Genomic DNA, 18,781 nt, shown 5'->3' on the forward strand with positions numbered 1-18,781 from the left:
TTTATGCCTTTTTTTTTAATAAAAGAGAAAGTGCAGAAATGAAATCCTGATACAGAGGAGAATCTAAACTTTCCTCCTGAAGACCCATTTGTAGAAAATAACATTCTCCTTCTATATTGTTGGGAGGAAGCAGGTGTTGTTTGATGTGAGCACATTTAGAATAGTAAATGTAAAGTTAAGTTCTAGTGTTATGTATTGTACAGTAAAACATCTGAGGCAAGTTTGTTCTGTGTATAACTGAAGAAATAAAATTCACATATAAAGTTTGTGGGCGTTTTTAGAGTTACAGTCTCTGAAATAACAGGAAAGGTTATCTATCCATTGGGAATCTAAGTGCTAATATGTTGTCTTTTCAGATTCTCAGTCAGCTTGTTAACTATAAACAGAATGCTGGAAGAGGATGCCCAGTCCTGACCTCTGACCCTGTATGTCACATGACATTTGGTGAAGGCAGGAAAAGTTGGATTTAACCTCCCGAGACCCTGCATCCTCATATAAAGACAGTACATTTTGAGTTTCCTGGACCCTATATTTGATTTTTCTTAACTTAAACCTGTTCTCCTTATTAGTAGATGCTTTTGTGCCAACTACTGGCAGCAACAGCAGCACAACACATTTAACAATGCACAAACAAGATGTAGACAGATCACTGCAGCAGAGAAAAAAGTAGTCAATGTACAAAACCTTTTAAGGATGAAATGTTTTTATTTATGCTTAGTACATTTGTAATTTGATATCCAAATTGCATGCAAATTTTTAGAACAATCACAAGTGAAACCATAATTCATAATTTTTAATTCATAATTGATAGTTAGATAATTAGTTCTTGTATGCATAAATGTGTAGATAATCATATTGAAATCCCCAACATGTAAAATGTGTATGAGTTGTGATATCTTATATGAGTAAATCAAAACTTTCAGCTTTATTAGTTTTTTGCAAGGCCATACAATGAAATAATCTCATTCATTACACTTCGAGGACACACTTATGGTTTTTACATGTTCATGTTGAAGTTCTACTAATCCCAGGTAGCTAAGAGAAATCAAAAATGTATAAAAATTAAAACTTGGATCTTAACAGGATGACGCTCAACATTTTTACTGTCATTCATGCTTTGCTTTTTTCAGTGCTGCCTCATATTAAATGTATTATATATGTGTAAAACATTTTGAACACTTGTTATCTTATATCAGTGGTTCTCAAACTTTTTACAGTGGAGTACCCCCTGAAATATACTTTTTAGCCAAGTACCCCCAACTCTTGCTTCAGCATTTTTGATATAGGCAAAATTTGTTCCTTTGCCAAAGATGTCTGTTTATATTTTCAAAACTTTGTAAACAATGAACATATATTTAACTGTAATATATGAAAACAATACATTTTTAGAGTAAATTTTGTGTGCAAAATATAAACTGAAAAGTGCCCTGTTTCACTGATAAGAAAAATAAATAAATTGGTCATTAATTGACATATGAACCTTTCATCAACAAAAAAATAATTACTTAGCTACTCAAATAAACTCATTTTGAATAATATAAAATACAAATGCTCTTTAAGTGTTACCAAAGCTTAAACAAGATGATTGACAATAAAACTATTATATGAATGTATTTATTGTGTTTTATATTTCAGCATTAATTCTCATTATCTATTTTGTATTTAGTACATGATGACTTATGTAATGCATTTTCCCCCAAAAAATTCAAGTACCTCCTGGACTTCTTCTATTTAACATTGCTTCACCCTTGGGTACACCTTTACCCCCATACCAGGAAGGGCTCCCACCATGCTTGGTAACTCAAAGACAAAAGAGCAAAAGGATTAATATAACAAATATAACCAAATAATATAAATAATTTTGTCACCCTACAGTGCTGTTATGTGTGCATGCCATAAAAACAGTGTAAGGTTAAAATAAATGCAAAATGAACTAAAATGTGTATGTTAAATAACTAAATGTGTGGTTGGCTGCAACTGTAATGACCATGTGGTAATGATGCACTAAAAGTAACTGAAAATGAGAATATACTATGTGGAGTGATAAACCAATGAGGCGGAAGTGTGTTCAAAACTACCCCTGTGTGGCTGTGACTATCACAATGGTAAAGAATATAGATCCTTCTCTATTCAGACCTGAATGTTTAAGATGCTCATTTAACCTCCTGAGACCCAGGAAAGTGAAAGTTTTGGCTTTTTTACATTAAAAAATAGTCTTAATTTGAAACACCATGATGCAAGTTTTTTTTTTTTTTTTTTTTTTTTTTTTTTATGGAATGTCCTTTGCAGTGGACCTATTGTTTTGCTGGGTCTCAAGAGGTTTTAAAGCCTTATGCACTTATTAAGACATGAAGTTCTCCTTTTTCACAAATCAGTACATGACTGGAGGTGGTGTGATAGCCTCATCTTTAGGAATAAGTGGAGATTTAAGTATTATTCCAAATTTCTCTGCAAGTACATGAGAAATCTCTTCATCCTTCAGTTCCCTTGTCTCAGTTTCTAACACACCACCTGTTTCTTCTGATGGAAATGTGGTGGTGGTCAGTTTGTGACCAATGTAAGTCAGCCTTCCTCCTGGAGTCAAAATGGTGCAAAAGGATTTACAGAAGAAGATGGAGGAGACGGAGGTCTGGTGGTAGTGACACATCCTGGTGAAGTCCTCCAAACACCGAGGGTCAAAGGTGAACTTGTAGCTCTGTGTCCAGAGTCCATCTGCTCCTTTGTTTTCATCTTGTTGTGATTCCATGAAGCACACACCGGTGCTGTTGTCCCTTCTGATCCGGTACACTCTGTGGCCCTGCTCCTGGAGGTCATCTGTCTCCAATGACAGTGGCTTGAAGAATCCAAGGGACCCAAACCCCACATCACACAGCCAGCGGTGTCCCTCCAGGGTCACCATGAGGACCAGATGGTCAAAAGGTGGACCATAGCAACCTGTGATGGCATTTTTAACCTGACCTGAGAGCAGAGTGACCTGGAAGCCCAGTTTGGAGAGTAACCAGGAGAAGAGCCCGTTGTTCTCAAAGCAAAAACCACCTCTGCGGTGGTTCACGATTTTGTCGTACAGAAGTGGGAGGTCCAGATGGACTTGTCCTCCGCTGTGGACAGTGAGGTTCTCAAACGGCACAGACCGCAGGTGACAGATGTGGATGGACCTCAGTGTGTCCAGACTGGGCCCAGCTGGACCCTCAAACCCAATGCGAGTCAGGTAGGTCTGCACATCCATCTGCACCGAGGTCATCTTCAGTACTTTAACAGGATTAAACGTCACTACTTTCACTTTAAACTTCTGTTGAAATAACAATCGTGCAAAAAATAAATCGGGAAGACTTTATTCAACTCGATCTAGTCTGGTCTGGGATGTGTGACTTCCTGTTCAACTGTGGGGGAGGCGGGTCAAAGTCTAAGTGCTTTAAAAAAAAAAAAAAAAAAAAGTGTCATGCATGGCAAAAAAAAAAAAAAAAAGGTCAGAAAATATTTTAGAACAAAATATGTATAATGAAGAATAACTATAAAGGCAAAATTAATTAAATTAAAATAGAAATATATAAAATCAATTTCAGTTGTACGTATGTGTGCGCGTGTGTGTTTGGTAATAAAGTAAAATAATGTTTTAAAAAAATGCTAGTATCTATATGTACATACTACCTATAATATTGACGGGGCTTCACTGGTTTAATATTTTCCATTTATCTTTTCCTGTCGGACTGGTTCTGGCTCGTGTTCTGGACCGCTTTGGCCCGTTTTGGACCATATTTTGGACCACCTCCTGTGTCGTTTTGCTCAAGTGACGTCACGTGGCGACACTCCCTTTTCCTCAGTTGAGGGAGAAAGATGGCGCCCACACACGTACTGAGATGCTGTCAACGGGGTTTAGCATGGATACCTGTGATTTTTATCGCACTGGTTGTCTGCTGGTCGTATTATGCTTATGTGGTGGAGCTTTGTATATGTAAGTAAGCGTATTACCGCCGTCGTTTGTGTTTTTAAAGCATTTAAACGCTGATGTTTTCATTTCTGCTGTCCACACAAACATAAAGCAGCTGCTGGCCAGCAGGAAGTAAATGGACTGCAGCTCAACAATGGTGTTGGCAAGCCTGTCCAAATCTAGATACAGCTAATTAACAAACCGCTGCCAAAGCTTCTGGTTGTCTTATTTTAATGGAAAATGTGTTTTATTCATAGAAAACTTTCGCTGTTGTGTTAACAAAGCTGGCCGTGTCGTCTCTGGAGGGTTCTGGCGAAACAGAGTCAGACGGCTTATTATTAGTTAAATGGAAACTAAACGGCATTTATTTAGCTGACCAGACAAGTACTGGCTGTGTAACTGGACTAGCGTTTATTTGCACAGTACAAGTAACGTGTTGTTGCTTTCCTAGGAGTTGTCTTGGCTTTCAGAGAGTATGTATGGAATAATTTAGTATTATACACTATACACACAGGTAATGCCATATACTGTAGCTGTGAATTATGTGCTTGTTAATCTGTTATAAAGATTGTGTTTTTGTTTCTGAAAATCAAGATTACAGATTACTGAATTTTAAAGCCAGAAAATGTTTCAATATGTGCTTATAAATGTACTTAATAATTATGGAGAGTTTATCTAAAGACATCCAGAGGAGGAAGTAGGAATTTGTGCAGTAGATATTAGTATAATTTCACTTGCACCTCCCTAACCCTGTCACATCTGTTGAACTTTTTTTTATTTTTCATCTAACATTCTTATTCTCTTTTGTTTCTTTACAGTCACCATCCCCAGTATAGGAGAGAAAAGTAAGTGTGGTGTGCAGTTAAAGAATATTTGTTTTATAGGTTGTGAAAGGAACTCCACTGATCTGAGCCAGTTTTCTGCTTATTAGGATAATCTGACGTCGGTCTGGTGAAATATGCTCTGTAGACTTAGCTAAAAAGGCTGGCACAGAAAATGTGCTCTTGTGCTCTCAAAATGCTGAGGACAGCCTGCTTGAATCAGAGCGTCTGCCCCACATACAACACTGGTTTCCCTGTCTCATCAGTTCAATATCTAGTTGTACAGTGTTTCTTCAGTTTGTTTTTCCCACATACCAGCAGCTTTTTAAGACCATGTTCTTATGTATGTTGTTGGTCCTGATGCTTTTTTTAAATGTTTCCCCTTAGTTGTCTACCTGATCTACTTCCACCTTTCGTTCATCATGTTTGTATGGTCTTATTGGAAGACCATCTTCACCAAACCCGCCAACCCCTCCAAAGAGGTATACTTATCCCAAACAAGCCCATTGTTTCTGCATGTTTGTAATATTGTGTTGCCATAAAACCAACTTGCTGACGGATTCAAGAAAATTCTTTGAGGGGTTTTTTTGTGTGTTTTTGTTTTTCATTGTAGTTTTGCTTGCCCAAAGCTGAGAAGGAGCGTTATGAGAAGGAAGAGCGGCCAGAATCTCAGCAGGAGATCCTGTGGAGGGCTGCCTCTAGTCTGCCTCTGTACACCCGCACAGGAGCTGGAGGTACATCGGAATGAATGAAGATTATATGTGGGGTTTTTTTTCTCTATCTGCCTGTATACACCTGCGTTATAACAATTGGTTACTGTTGTGTTAACACGATGCAGCAATCCGTTACTGTGACCGGTGTCAAGTTATCAAGCCTGACAGGTGTCATCACTGCTCCGCATGTGACATGTAAGAAATTTGCATTTTTTACACAGCAGAACATTAACAGTTACATTTACTCTTGTGCTTTTATAATCTTGTGTTTTTCAAATTGCCATCATTTTGCAGGTGTGTGCTAAAGATGGACCACCACTGTCCCTGGTTGGTAACACCCCTTCATATTTTAAAAGCCTATTTATAAGAGTCTTCTGAAAGCAGAGAGCTTTTTGGTGACTTGGTTTGAATGTGAAATGTACTGAGTTTAATTTGAAAATCCTGGCTTAATACCTCATTTATTGCAAGACATGTTGCCAGAGGCTTTCACAAAAAAGTAAAAGTGCTAAAACTTGATTTACCAGCGATAAAAACAGGGTGTTTACTGGGATAAAATGAGGTGAAGGTGGTATTTGTAAGTTGCTTAATCAAATCCTTTTTATGAGTAACATATTTTAGGGATTATAATTGTAATAATCGGATTGAAGAAATTGACAATTATCACATTAAAACCATGTCAGATTCACTGTTACTTTATCAAACTAACACTAATTGAAAACAGTAGATGGAAAAAGCTGCAATAATTACAGATTCACTGACAACTTACATTAAAGTATACAACTTCTTTTATACACTGCTTGAGTTATATTCGTATATGATGAAGATGTTATCAGAAAGACTAAAGTCAGATAATAAAGGTACTTAATATAACCATTTACCTACATCTAACCATGTCATTAACTATATTATGTTGTGCAGTAAGATGAAGGTAGCTGCTTCACATTTCTCTACACAGGAAAAACCCTGAAAAAAGAAAAAGCACAAACTTTCTTTCAAGCAAGTTTATGTTCAATATACTTCATGTCAAATCTGACCTTTCTGCATGTGTGTATCCCTAGGGTGAACAACTGTGTGGGATTCTCCAACTACAAGTTTTTCATCCTCTTCTTGGCCTATTCGCTGGTGTACTGTTTGTTTATTGCAGCCACCGTACTGCAGTATTTCATTAAATTCTGGACAGTGAGTAATGATGTACACACTCACAGTCAGCATGAAGTGAATGTGAATTTATGTTGGTGTGAATGCACAAGGCATGGTTTCACATGCAGGAGGATGCAGATGCAGAATTGTGTACACGTCACAACCTCAGTGAGCATGTTGCGAGTTGGTTGTGCATGGTGCTGACCTCCCCTGTGCAGAGCTGTGCTCCCCCTCTGTTTTCGCTGACCCCTCTGACTCTTCACCCTCTGACCCATCTCTGTTTGCCTTACTGTTATCCCCAGTTCTTTCACACTAGATCATTGTTCTCTGATCTCTCTCTTTCTGTCTCCCTCCCCACTATCAGAACATCAGTCACACCACTCTTGTGGCCGCCAACATCCCCTCTTTTTTAATTTCTTTCTTGTAGTTCCTCAACTTGTCCTTTTGATTTCCTCTCATTGAGTATGTTTACATTCACATAAAATCCCAATTTTTGGCTCTATTTTGTAAAAGACATCTCTAACAAGCTGTTTTCATGGATAATGAAAATGAATATCCAGTTAACACTGCTATTTATATGCATGTGTGATTCTGTGATTAAAAATTTATTTTCTGCTGGTGGCAAACTGCAAATTCTTTCAACCACCTTGACATCCCAGTCTTTTGTAATATTAAAAAAAAGGTGTGTTTCTGCTTCTTTTGGGCATACATCACTAAACCAGCCTTACAAACTGCATTAAAAGACAATATTGTACTGTTTACAGGCCCAAAGAATGTTTGTAAACTCTGAATAACCCAGCATATCTCGCATCTTTATTGGTAAATGCTACCTTCAGATAAAAGCCTGATTCAGAAAATCAAAATGGATATGCTGTTGGTGACCTTTAAGATTTTCTCAATACCAGTAGAATATTAGTGTGCATGTAAGTGTTGTGACTTGTGCTCGCCATTCTTGGCACACTGTGCATTTGCTCACCCTCTGTTCTGTCCTCTCCCCTTTCACCCAACTTGGCCTTGACTTGCCTCCTGATTTCAAAGTGCTCTATCCCCTCCTACCTGTTCTCTCCTTGTGTTGCTAACCAGTCTTGTTTCTGTTTGTACTAAAGCTTTGCCGGAGGAAATCGGCAGAGAACTGCCCAAAGGTAACCCAGACATCCTCCAAAGCCTTTAGTGTTGCAGTGCCTCACCACCGTTGTCATGGTGTTTTGTCGTTATGTGCATGCAGTGCGGTGTAATTGTGATTTTGTTCACATGGCACATCTTATTTCTCATTTTTCTGCCTCCTTTTCTCTGTCTCTCTCTCTTTCCTCAAATGTCCGTTATCTTAATTTGATATTGATTCCTCTCTCACTCCTCTCTTGTCTCTTCCCCAGAATGAGCTGCCAGACACTCACGCCAAATTCCATGTCTTATTTCTGTTTTTTGTGGCGGCCATGTTTTGCATCAGTATTTTGTCCCTCTTCAGCTACCACCTGTGGCTTGTAGGGAAGAACCGATCCACTATAGGTAACAAACACATACAGATGCATTCATCAGGGGTCTCTTTAACATCCTATTTTTACTGTATTTCTATATTTGTAGTATTTTCCCTGTTAATTTTTTCATTTTCTCTTATTGGTATATTTTTCTTTGTTTCTATCCCATCCCCTCACATTGTACTTTTTCAGAGGCATTTAGAGCACCAGTCTTTAGGACAGGCTCTGATAAAAACGGCTTCTCTCTGGGTTTCCGAAAGAATATTGTCCAAGTCTTTGGAGACCAGAAAAAGTACTGGCTGCTGCCCATCTTCACCAGGTAAATGGCACAGAGATAGAAGTCATCAGTGTAGATTTGAGAATTGACCTTTTCTAATGTGGTTTCTCTTGTCCTCTTTTTTCCTACAGTCAGGGAGATGGTCTGACATTCCCTACAAAGCTGGTGAACGCTGATGCAGAGCAGGCCACAGTGACCCTGCATCCAGAGCCCAATAAAAGGTGACCGATCTTAGCAGCAATAAAACCTGTATTTGGTTCCACACACATGGCACTGAGAGAGATGTACAGTCAGGTTCTGGTAGTGGCACAAAGTTCATTTTGTTTTTTAATTTATTGGGTATGTGTCCAGTGCTGCCGATGTTCCTGTGAGCCCACTCAGCGATTCACAGAACCGCCTCTTGAGCAACGACCAGCATGCCAACAACATCGAAGACCATCTGGCTAATAACACCCTCAAGTCAGGTAGGACCCACCAGTAGTGATATAATTAATATTAATGTTAAATACTCACTGTTTGTTACGCTCCACCTTATCACATTTGCTATTTGGCTTCACAGCTGGAAGTGAAACCATTACAGTCTCCATGGAGAGTGAGTCCTAACCAGGTAAACATGTCTCTTTTCAGTCTGTGGGTTTAAGAACAGCTCTGACCTGTTGATCCTTCTGTGTCAGTAACAGTAATTCTTGTGCACAGATGTAAGACTTTTGACATGTAATTTTGCAACTGCATAATTATGTACATTCTAGAAACAGCTGTGTAATTAACAGCAGTCTACCTAATTATCTTTGTTTTGTTTCTTGTCTTTTCTTCTCTGCCACAGGAGAAACTCCTCTGTCATCTAATATGATGCCTTAAGCAACACAGCAGTTTAGTTTGTTACCATGGTAGCCGTCTCCCAGTGCAACCTCATGCTCAGAGTAACTATGGAAATGCGTCCTTTTTTGGCCATCACAGTGATACATCTATGGCATTGGCAATTTGGCATGCAGTGTCATAAGCAGATCTCACCCCCACACAACATGTGCTACAAGCTTGCTCTCTCTCACACCGTCTCCCATGTGAACTCACAAAAACAGTCACACATTCAAACATTCATATTTCCTCCTTTTTTTTTTCTCACAACTTTGGTGTCTGTTATTGAAGGAACTGGAGCTCCTTAGATGGTTTAATCAGAAAACATTTGTGCCAAAAGCTTACTAGGTGCACCTTTTCAAAGGCTTTGGCAGAAAGCTCAAGGAGAATTGGGAGACGAGTTGAGGATTTGAACTTTTCTCTTTTGATTTTTTTGAAAGGCAGTGCATCCGCAGAGATGGATCAGTTTACTTGCATAACCTTTTTTTTTTTAGTCTTTTTAACTCATCATGTCGGAGCGTATGTTTGGCCTGCACCTTTTGAGATGGATGTTCTTCTCTAAAACCTGGACTCTATTATAGAGGACTCTACCGTGTTGCTCAGTGGACTGAACCAGTGTGAAACAGGGAAGACTGTAGTTGGGTTTTGGATCGCGTTGTGGATATCAGAGCACAAGAAGGCGCATTTGCACTTTGTAGTTTATCGATGTCCATCAAAGAACGTGCTGCTTTTTATCATGTCCAAAAAGCATCCCAGGTATAACAGATGCTGGACGATCATTTGATTTATCGTGTATTGTGTGTGTGTGTGTGAATGAGAAACAATAAGCTGAAATGATCAGCTTTATGTGTTTTTGTGGCCAACTTATGTTAATTCATGCTGCTTGTATATGGACTGTTTGACCTGGGAGATTCACACGGTGCAATGTGCAGCATCCTTCACTACCTGTCAATTCATTACATTGATCAGTGATTCCTCACAATGTTCCTTTCAGTCTATTTTTTCCTAAATAGCGCAGCCTTTACTAAAACACCAACATTCATTGCCAAATAAGGGCTGACCTGTCAGGAGCTCTGACCTCTGAACCTGAAGTGTTTACAGCATCCTAGCTTTATCTCACTGGCCAATGTCATCATAACCAAATTGTATCTAACAGTTGCTACTGCGCAATATTTTCTACAAGGTGTATCTATCCCTCCTGCCTGTAGTGGGTCATGATGTCCTTGCAATACCAGTGGTGGCCGGCAGGTGGCGACAAGGCTCCAATTATCTGCAGTCATTCAGAAGGAGCGTTTTCTACCACTGTAGATCAACATCTGGCTCAGGCTCAGTTCACTTTCAGTCTAGTTTTCAGGTGCACTTTTCCTCAGAATATATCTATTTTTTTCATATCCGGTATTTAATATGTATTTTTGCTGCAGTAACACATTCAGATTTAATTTAAAGCTTACAGTGAAAGTGAACTGAACCCATAGCATTTAAGCCGTTTTTGTGCTTGGGATTCAACAGTGAATTGTTTTTGTGTCAGTGTTGAACACATAGGATGCGCTAGTGATTCAAAGGGTGCAATTAATAAAACACAGTACTTTTTTTTTTAATACACCAGAGAAAACATTACATTCTGTTGCTCATTGTGTCTTTTTCCAAGTAATTTTGTTATCTATATGCAACTTTCTGATTCATACTGAAGAGAGATGGACCTAATGACACTGTATATTCCTGATGTCGCTCTCAATACGCATGTCTCTTTCTAATCTCTCTGATGTTGCTGGATGAGCACCCCCCCAACTGGATCTCACCACACTACGGTGACGTTTACAGCTGTTTCTTTTGTGTTGAGTGAGTTAGTGGTGTCGTATGGTGTTTTTTGGTCATCGTTGTTACACTTGTGCTGAATGTACCACAGAGAGGATCTAAAGATGGAGAGAACAGCCTGCTTTTCCAGACTATATATATATCTATATATAAAACCTTTCTCCTTCCAACCATGTTTGACCTTTTGAGCCCAGGTTTATTTATGATTACTTTTAAACTAGTGATTAGAGGGTATTTGTGACTGTACATGGAGTATTTTCATGATGGCAGACCATGAACAAAGCCTAGGTTTTGGTCTTTTCAAGTAGATGATGAGTTTCCTTAATCCCACTCTTAGTACTGTTCAATATTTGGATAAAGAAAAAGATCCAAGCTCATTATTTATGGCCACTGATTCAGAAAAAACTGTTATCATGTTGTTCTACAAATGCCTATATCTTCCCTCTGGGCTGTTTGTCCTGGAGGCTAAAGTGCGCGTGTGTATTTTGTAAAGCTTAGAGTGTTTTTTTTTTTTTTTTTGTAATCTTGTCGTCTTGGGAGGAATGCTTCTGTGCAGCCATGAGATTTTTACGTCTGTGTACATACATAACGTCTGACTAATGCTCTAAAGCATGGCGCCTAACTTCTCTAAAATTTTGTTTTAGCATTATAACAGGTGGTGTTAAAACAGACTTTGGGGTTTTTCAACTATACATAGGTGTGTCATGTTTTAAATTAGCTTTACTCTGGTCTGTTTCAACTTTATAAATAAAGCCATAAAAACTCCTGTGAAATTGGAGGAAAGATTTGAACATTTCTCATTTCTTTTTTTATTTTTATTTTTTAACTTCATATGGAAAAACAGTCAACATCTGTATTCATGATACAGATGTAGCCTGTTACAATTTGCTTATTGCTACCTTTTTCTTTTTGTTACTATGTCCTATTTTACAATGTGTATATATATTGATAATGTAAGAAAAAGACCACATATATATTTTTCTCGTCTGATTAATTTTACTGTTCCTATTTTGTGAATGAAGTACATGCCTCTACACAATTAACGTGAAAATAACAATAAATAAATGTTTTCTAAACCTCCAGTCTGTTTCTGCCGACTTATTCAGTTAAACCACAAGTTGATTAAACAGCCTAATATCATACTGACCTTACTATAAATCCTGTGTATTATTAAGTATGTATGTGTAAATGGATGAATGAGTGTGTATGTGTGAATAAATATATAAATGAGTAATGTAAAAGGAAGAGGGACATATACATTATTATTAATAATATTCTAGGGAGAGGGGGTTGGATTAAATAAATTGCACTTCTTCCCACCCCTTTTCGGGCATGTAAGTGGAACTATTGTGCTGTTCTTCTAAGATTGTTGTGATTGTTGATATTTGTATTATTATGCATGTTTTGCTTGTTCACATATATGTTAAATTTCATTGCATGATATAGAAATAGATTATCATATATGCAGATGACACACAGCTCTACATTTCAGTGTCCCCAGGTGACCCATACAAGCACTGGGTAAATGCATGGAGCAAATATCTGAATGGATGTGCCATAATTTTCTTCAGTTAAACAGAGAAAAAACTGAAGTAGTCGTTTTTGGACCCAAGGAGGAACGTCTTAAAATCAGCATGCAGCTCCAGTCACTTCAGTTAAAAACCTCAGACCAGGCCAGGAATCTGGGTGTTGTTATGGATTCAGACCTGAATTTTAAAAACCACATACAAACAATTACAAAGTCAGCTTACTATCACCTCAAGAACATTTCTGGGATAAAATTACTGATGTCGCAGCAGGACCTTGAAAAACTTGTCCATGTATTTATCTTTAGTGGAGTTGACTACTGTAACAGTATCTTCTCTGGTCTGCCTAAAAAGTCAATCAGACAACTGCAGCTGATCCAGAATGCTGCTGCTCGAGTCCTCACTAAGACCAAGAGAGTGGACCACATCAGTCCAGTTTTGAGGTCTCTACACTGGCTCCCTGTCTCCCTCAGAGAATAGACTTTAAAATTCTCTTGCTAGCAAATAAAGCACTGAATGGTTTAGGCCCAAAATATATCAGATACCTTCTAGTCCAGTATGAACCATCCAGACCACTCAGGTGGTCTGGTGCAGGTCTGCTCTGTGTTCCAAAAGTCAGAACTAAACATGGAGAATCAGCGTTCAGTTTCTATGCTCCGATATCTGGAACAAACTACCAGAAAATATCAGCTCTTTTAAAGTCAAGGTTAAAGACTCACCTGGTCACTGCTGCCTTTGACTAAAAGGCTTTTGACTTTTTAAATTTTACATTCTCTTTCAAAACTCTGCACTGCAACTCTTACTGTAATATTTTTGGGTTTTATGTGTTGTTTTCTTACTTGCTGTTTTTAATCACCTTTTACATGTTTCTTCTATAATGTTTTAAAAGTGTTTCTTTTTCCTTTGTCGTTGTATTTCAGTGTACTGTGTGAAGCACCTTAAATTGCCTCGTTGCTGAAATGTGCTATAAAAATAAATTTGCCTTGCCTTGCATGTTCAGAATAAATCACTAAATCAAAATCAAATCAAGTAGAAATCCACTGCAACAGAACAGCACATCTCCAACCCAAAGTACTCTAAATCCCTAACTTTGTAATGTGAGGATGAAAAAAACAAAACCAGCCTCTTTTCTGAACACTTTCCAAAAATGTAATGGGTTCATCCTGGCCTACCCTCTCATTAAGGGCAATATTTTTGTGCAACCCAGCTGACAAACAAGAAAACAAGTAATAATGGAAAATATAGCCACAAGAAGGAGATATTTAGAGCATTGCCCTGTGGTGTTAGATAGTGAGTAGACCATACTCAATTTTTTTTGCAAATAACCAAATATGCAATTAAGTTGGTCTTATCCTGTTTTTTTCCAGTTGTGGTCAGATGGGATGTATTCTACTCTTTTGCTAATTTTACTTTCACTTCAGTCAACATCTGGATAGCTGCTGTTATTCTGTCATTATGTGAATTATTTAAGCTTTCAAATGTGTTTTAAATCAAAGTAATGTGGACTAATATGGAAATTTTCTAAGTTAATTTAACTCAAAGTAGTTTTTTTTGTTTTGTTTCTTCCCCAAGTGCCATCAGTTAATACCTTGTACCATCTGGAGTCAGTGAGGATGAAGGATCTTCTGTAACACTCACTTGTGGAGCGTTGATTATGCCTATTTTAGTGGTTTTCCTACATGACGTGACACAGTGACGCCACATCATGTCATCTGGAGAGTTTCAAATGAGCCTGTAATCTCAAAAAACAAAAACAAAAACGTGGATTCATTTACTCATTTTAACCTTCTGCTCTCTGGCTTACACAGAGCACCCCCCACCCCTCCTTCCGGCCTGTGATAATGTGATCATGACATCTACTCAAGGACTCCAAATTCACTTTATGCTCGTCATCTTGAATTTATGTTTTATACAAACCACTGCATCTGTCTTGCACATGTGTACGGCACACGGTACTGACATATGTTCTGAAGATGGAGTTCTATGGAAATTCCCTGCTATATCTGGAATAAAAGAACCAAATCCACTGGGACTCCCTGTGTTTCAGTTTCATGCACGTGTGTTCATGTGTGATACAGCCTCCCAAGGTAATGACCTCGGTGTCACTGTTCGAGGGAGAATAAATAGTTACTTGTTAAAAACCAAACAATTCTGATTTGTGCAAGGTCGACATGGCTGCTCATTCTGTCGACCTTTGGATAGTTTATCCATTAAAGGAAACCCCCCACTATTAAATAGTAACTTTGGACAAATATCAACTTCTACAAACATGAAAGGGGAGCTGGTGGAAGTGGTCTGTTCCAGGATATTAATGACCTCAGTAGATGATGAGTAGGAAAATGATGCAAGTTACATGCTACAGATCTCAAATTAATTGAACGCATATGAAAAATTTGGATTAATGTGTTAGTGATCCCCACCACCATGATCAAAGCATCAAATGTGGGAATGTCTTTGGTTAGAATGATGTCCATCCCTCCAGTAGAACAGGCTGTAGAATCAATGCTAGTCGGAAGTGAAGCCACTCTGAAAGCATGATATTGTGTAAGACTTACAGCTGTGACTAAGAAAGTTTTTGTTGTTATTCTTATTATTCTTCCACCTCAACCCTTTAAACCTTTACCTCACAGAAGCAGCTAAATGAATTGAGTGTTTTCCCTATAAATACATTCTGAATAAAGCTCTGTTAGGAACTTATTCCACCAAAAACAGACCTAGAAATATTTTTGTAGTGACTTCCAAATGAACATGAAGAACCTTTTCTAAGTCATTTATCAGTATTTATTATTTTTTACGCTGGACTTTTACTGAAAATCAGGTGTTTTCCCAGATTTAATTTACTTACCATGAAGATTTTCATAAAAACTCAAAGGTTTTTATATCAAAACACAGAAAACTACATATACATACAAGTGATATTTTCAGCAAAATATACCAAATAAAATGCACTATATTGCCAAAAGTATTTGCTCACCTGCCTTGACTCGCATATAAACCAAAGTGACATCCCATTCTTAATCAATAGGGTTTCATATGACATGGGTCCACCCTTTGCAGCTATAACAGCTTCAACTCTTCTGGGAAGGCTGTCCACAAGGTTTAGGAGTGTGTTTATGGGAATTTTGGACCATTCCTCCAGATGCGGATTTGTGAGGTCACACACTGATGTTGGACAGAAGGCCTGGCTCTCAGTCTCCGCTCCAATTCATCCCACAGGTGTTCTATGGGGTTGAGGTCAGGACTCTGTGCAGGCCAGTCCAGTTCATCCACACCAGACTCTGTCATCCATGTCTTTATGGACCTTGCTTTGTGCACTGGTGCACAGTCATGTTGGAACAGGAAGGGGTCATCCCCAAACTGTTCCCACAAAGTTGGGAGTATGGAATTTTCCAAAATCTATTGATATGCTGAAGCAATACCAAGTCTGAAACAATACCAAATCTCTTGGTATGCTGAAGCAAGACATTTTGGACAATTTCATGCTCCGAACTTTGTGGGAACAGTTTGGGGATGACCCCTTCCTGTTCCAACATGACTGTGCACCAGTGCACAAAGCAAGATCCATAAAGACATGGATGACAGAGTCTGGTGTGGATGAACTGGACTGGCCTGCACAGAGTCCTGACCTCAACCCCATCCCAACCTTTGGGATGAATTGGAGCGGAGACTGAGAGCCAGGCCTTCTGTCCAACATCAGTGTGTGACCTCACAAATGCGCTTCTGGAGGAATGGTCCAAAATTCCCATAAACACACTCCTAAACCTTGTGGACAGCCTTCCCAGAAGAGTTGAAGCTGTTATAGCTGCAAAGGGTGGACCCACGTCATATGAAACCCTATTGATTAAGAATGGGATGTCACTTCAGTTTATATGCGAGTCGAGGCAGGTGAGCGAATACTTTTGGCAATATGGTGTACGTCTCTGAACGTCCAAATGGGTCATAATTAATGATGATGAATAGCCAAGAAACTGAATTTTACCTGAATTATATTAATATATTGACAGGATTCATGGTTAAAAGTAATTAGACTTTTTAGATCAGTGGATTACTTTGGTTGCTAGTGGTTGTTGCGGTGATTGAGGGTTAAAAGTGATATATCTAAACAAAACAGGCGTTAACTCAAAAAACAAACTTGACTAAATGGGATAAAGGAGAGTATATATAGTAAGTGATCAAACCAATAATTAGAAATTGTGTGTTATTCTAACTGAATTTAACCCATAAAGACCAAGTGCCACTTATATATCAGTTTCCAAATGAATTTTTCTCTATATTTAACCTTTCTTAAGTGATTTCTCAGCATTTATTATAATATTAACCTCTGAGTTTTGCTTTTTTTTTTTCCACTGAAAATCATGTATTTTCCTATTTTTAATTTACTGATCATGTAGATGTTCATTAAACTTCAGGTTAAAGTTGAGGCTTATTATATCAGAAACAGAAAACTGAAGAAAATGTGACTTTTTTTTTTCTGAATATATCATTAACTGAACATAAACCAAGTGTGTCCGTCGTAGATCAAACTCCATGGGTTTTACTAGTGAATCAATGTTGTAGAAGATGACAGTGTTTCCACATTCACTACAGAGCCTCTGAACGTCCAAACGGGTCATATGTGATGACCACAAAAAGACGACAAACCAATTATTTACATGTATTGATAGGATTAGTGGATCAACAGTATTAGATCAGTAGATCTTTTGGTTCAGTGGTGGATGTTTGGGTCTTTATGGGTTAAAGAATTCCCAAATATCCCATTCAGTCTGAGCTGGTGGAACAGTCCTTGGCGTGGGCCCTAACGTCTGTCTCCTCATTACCATCTTTTCACCAGATGGACAAAGACACAGCCAGGTAACAGATGACAGAGAAAAGGTGATTAATACAACTGAATTAAATTAATTAACAGGTGTTTGTGCATGTTACATCTAGAAACAGTGTTTGTCAGAGGTGCTAATAAAATTCTAAAGCAAACAAACTGATGTGATACGTGTTTTATGGAAGAGTTAAGTGACTGTAACAATAAATATAACTAAAATATATTGATGTGGATGAGTATAAACTTTAAATCTTTAGTGCAGGGATGTCAAGCGTACAGACTGCGGGCCAAAACCAGTCCGCCAAAGGGTCCAGTCCAGCCCGTGGGATAAATTTGTGAAATTATATATAGATAAACATTATCAGTCAGTTGTTTCAAAATAATTATTGTTGAGGGGCCACAAAGAGCTCAGTGTAATCTCAAGTGGGTCGGACCCGTAAAATACTGTCATAATAATCTATAATGTGTATGATAACTGACAAATATTGTCTTTGTTTTATTGTTAAAAAAAAGAAAGAAAAAAGAAAATTTTATGAAAACGTTTACATTTACAAACTATCCTTTCACAAAAACTGGGAATTACCTGAACAAATATGAACAACCTGAAATATCTTAAGAGAGATAAGTATAATTTTAACAATATTATGACTAGGGGTGTGCCTAGAGGATTATTTGAAATGGGCTTTTCCTCATTGATATTTTGTTCTGTATTTTTTTTTTTTTTTACTTTTCATGTTTATTGAAAGCTACCTCAAAAACCAAGTGTAGTTTAGTTTTTATGTTCAAGAGTGCACTTAATCAGAGTGTTGTTGTTTACATTTTAGAATGTTTATGTTCTTGGCAGATGTTGGCAAAATTGCACAAACTAAATAGAAAATGTTCCGGAAGGTTCTTCGGGCTAAATTTTTATTATATTTTTTTCTTTTAGGGCTGTGTTTTACATAGAGAAATTGTTTGGTTGCACTGTTCAGAAAATTTGCAAAATGGTCTCAAAGATCAGTGTAAAGAATCATGATAAAATTGAGATCGTGATTTTATCGTTTAAAATTGTGATATATTTTTTGCTATATTGCCTAATTATGACTGTTACTGAGTGTTTTGTGCCTTTGTGATCTATAAATTATAATACACATACACTGAGACATATTGTTAAAATATCACTCATTTTTCTTAGTATATTTCAAGTTGTTTGTGGTTTTTCATATTATTTAAAAAAAATTTTTAAAGTATAATTTGTAGATGAATACATTTTTATAATGTAACTTTTCTTTTTTCACTCTAAAAGCATAGCAAAATTATTGGAGTTGACATTATCTATAGGTTATTATGTTATTATTTTGCTGGAGATCATACTGGGCTGAATGTGACCCCTGAACTAAAGTGTATTTGACACCCCTGCTTTAGTGTGTGCAGCT

General features: G+C 37.7%; 2 protein-coding genes across 3 annotated transcripts; one reads left to right on the forward strand and one right to left on the reverse strand.

The window, feature by feature from the left end:
• Positions 1-1,583: 1,583 nt before the first annotated feature.
• On the reverse strand, positions 1,584-3,344 carry LOC115411446 (arylamine N-acetyltransferase 2-like). The gene has a single exon (XM_030123574.1). The coding sequence runs from the start codon at positions 3,239-3,241 to the stop codon at positions 2,372-2,374; it is 870 nt and encodes a 289-aa protein (XP_029979434.1). The 5' UTR covers positions 3,242-3,344; the 3' UTR covers positions 1,584-2,371.
• Positions 3,345-3,822: 478 nt separating this feature from the next.
• LOC115411527 (zinc finger DHHC-type palmitoyltransferase 20) lies at positions 3,823-12,106 on the forward strand. Of its 2 annotated transcripts, XM_030123710.1 has the most exons (14): positions 3,832-3,952; positions 4,747-4,773; positions 5,137-5,231; positions 5,363-5,483; positions 5,588-5,657; positions 5,757-5,789; positions 6,521-6,641; positions 7,709-7,744; positions 7,976-8,108; positions 8,270-8,396; positions 8,486-8,575; positions 8,706-8,818; positions 8,914-8,961; positions 9,178-12,106. In XM_030123710.1, the coding sequence occupies exons 1-13, from the start codon at positions 3,835-3,837 to the stop codon at positions 8,955-8,957; spliced, it is 1,128 nt and encodes a 375-aa protein (XP_029979570.1). In that variant the 5' UTR covers positions 3,832-3,834; the 3' UTR covers positions 8,958-8,961; positions 9,178-12,106. The 2 variants fall into 2 exon arrangements, with proteins under 2 accessions (XP_029979571.1, XP_029979570.1); XM_030123711.1 differs by lacking the exon at positions 7,709-7,744 and having other exon boundaries at positions 3,823-3,952.
• The last annotated feature ends 6,675 nt before the right edge of the window (positions 12,107-18,781 follow it).

This window comes from Sphaeramia orbicularis, chromosome 20 (genome assembly GCF_902148855.1).
Source record: "Sphaeramia orbicularis chromosome 20, fSphaOr1.1, whole genome shotgun sequence".
In the NCBI taxonomy this organism is placed as follows: domain Eukaryota; kingdom Metazoa; phylum Chordata; class Actinopteri; order Kurtiformes; family Apogonidae; genus Sphaeramia; species Sphaeramia orbicularis.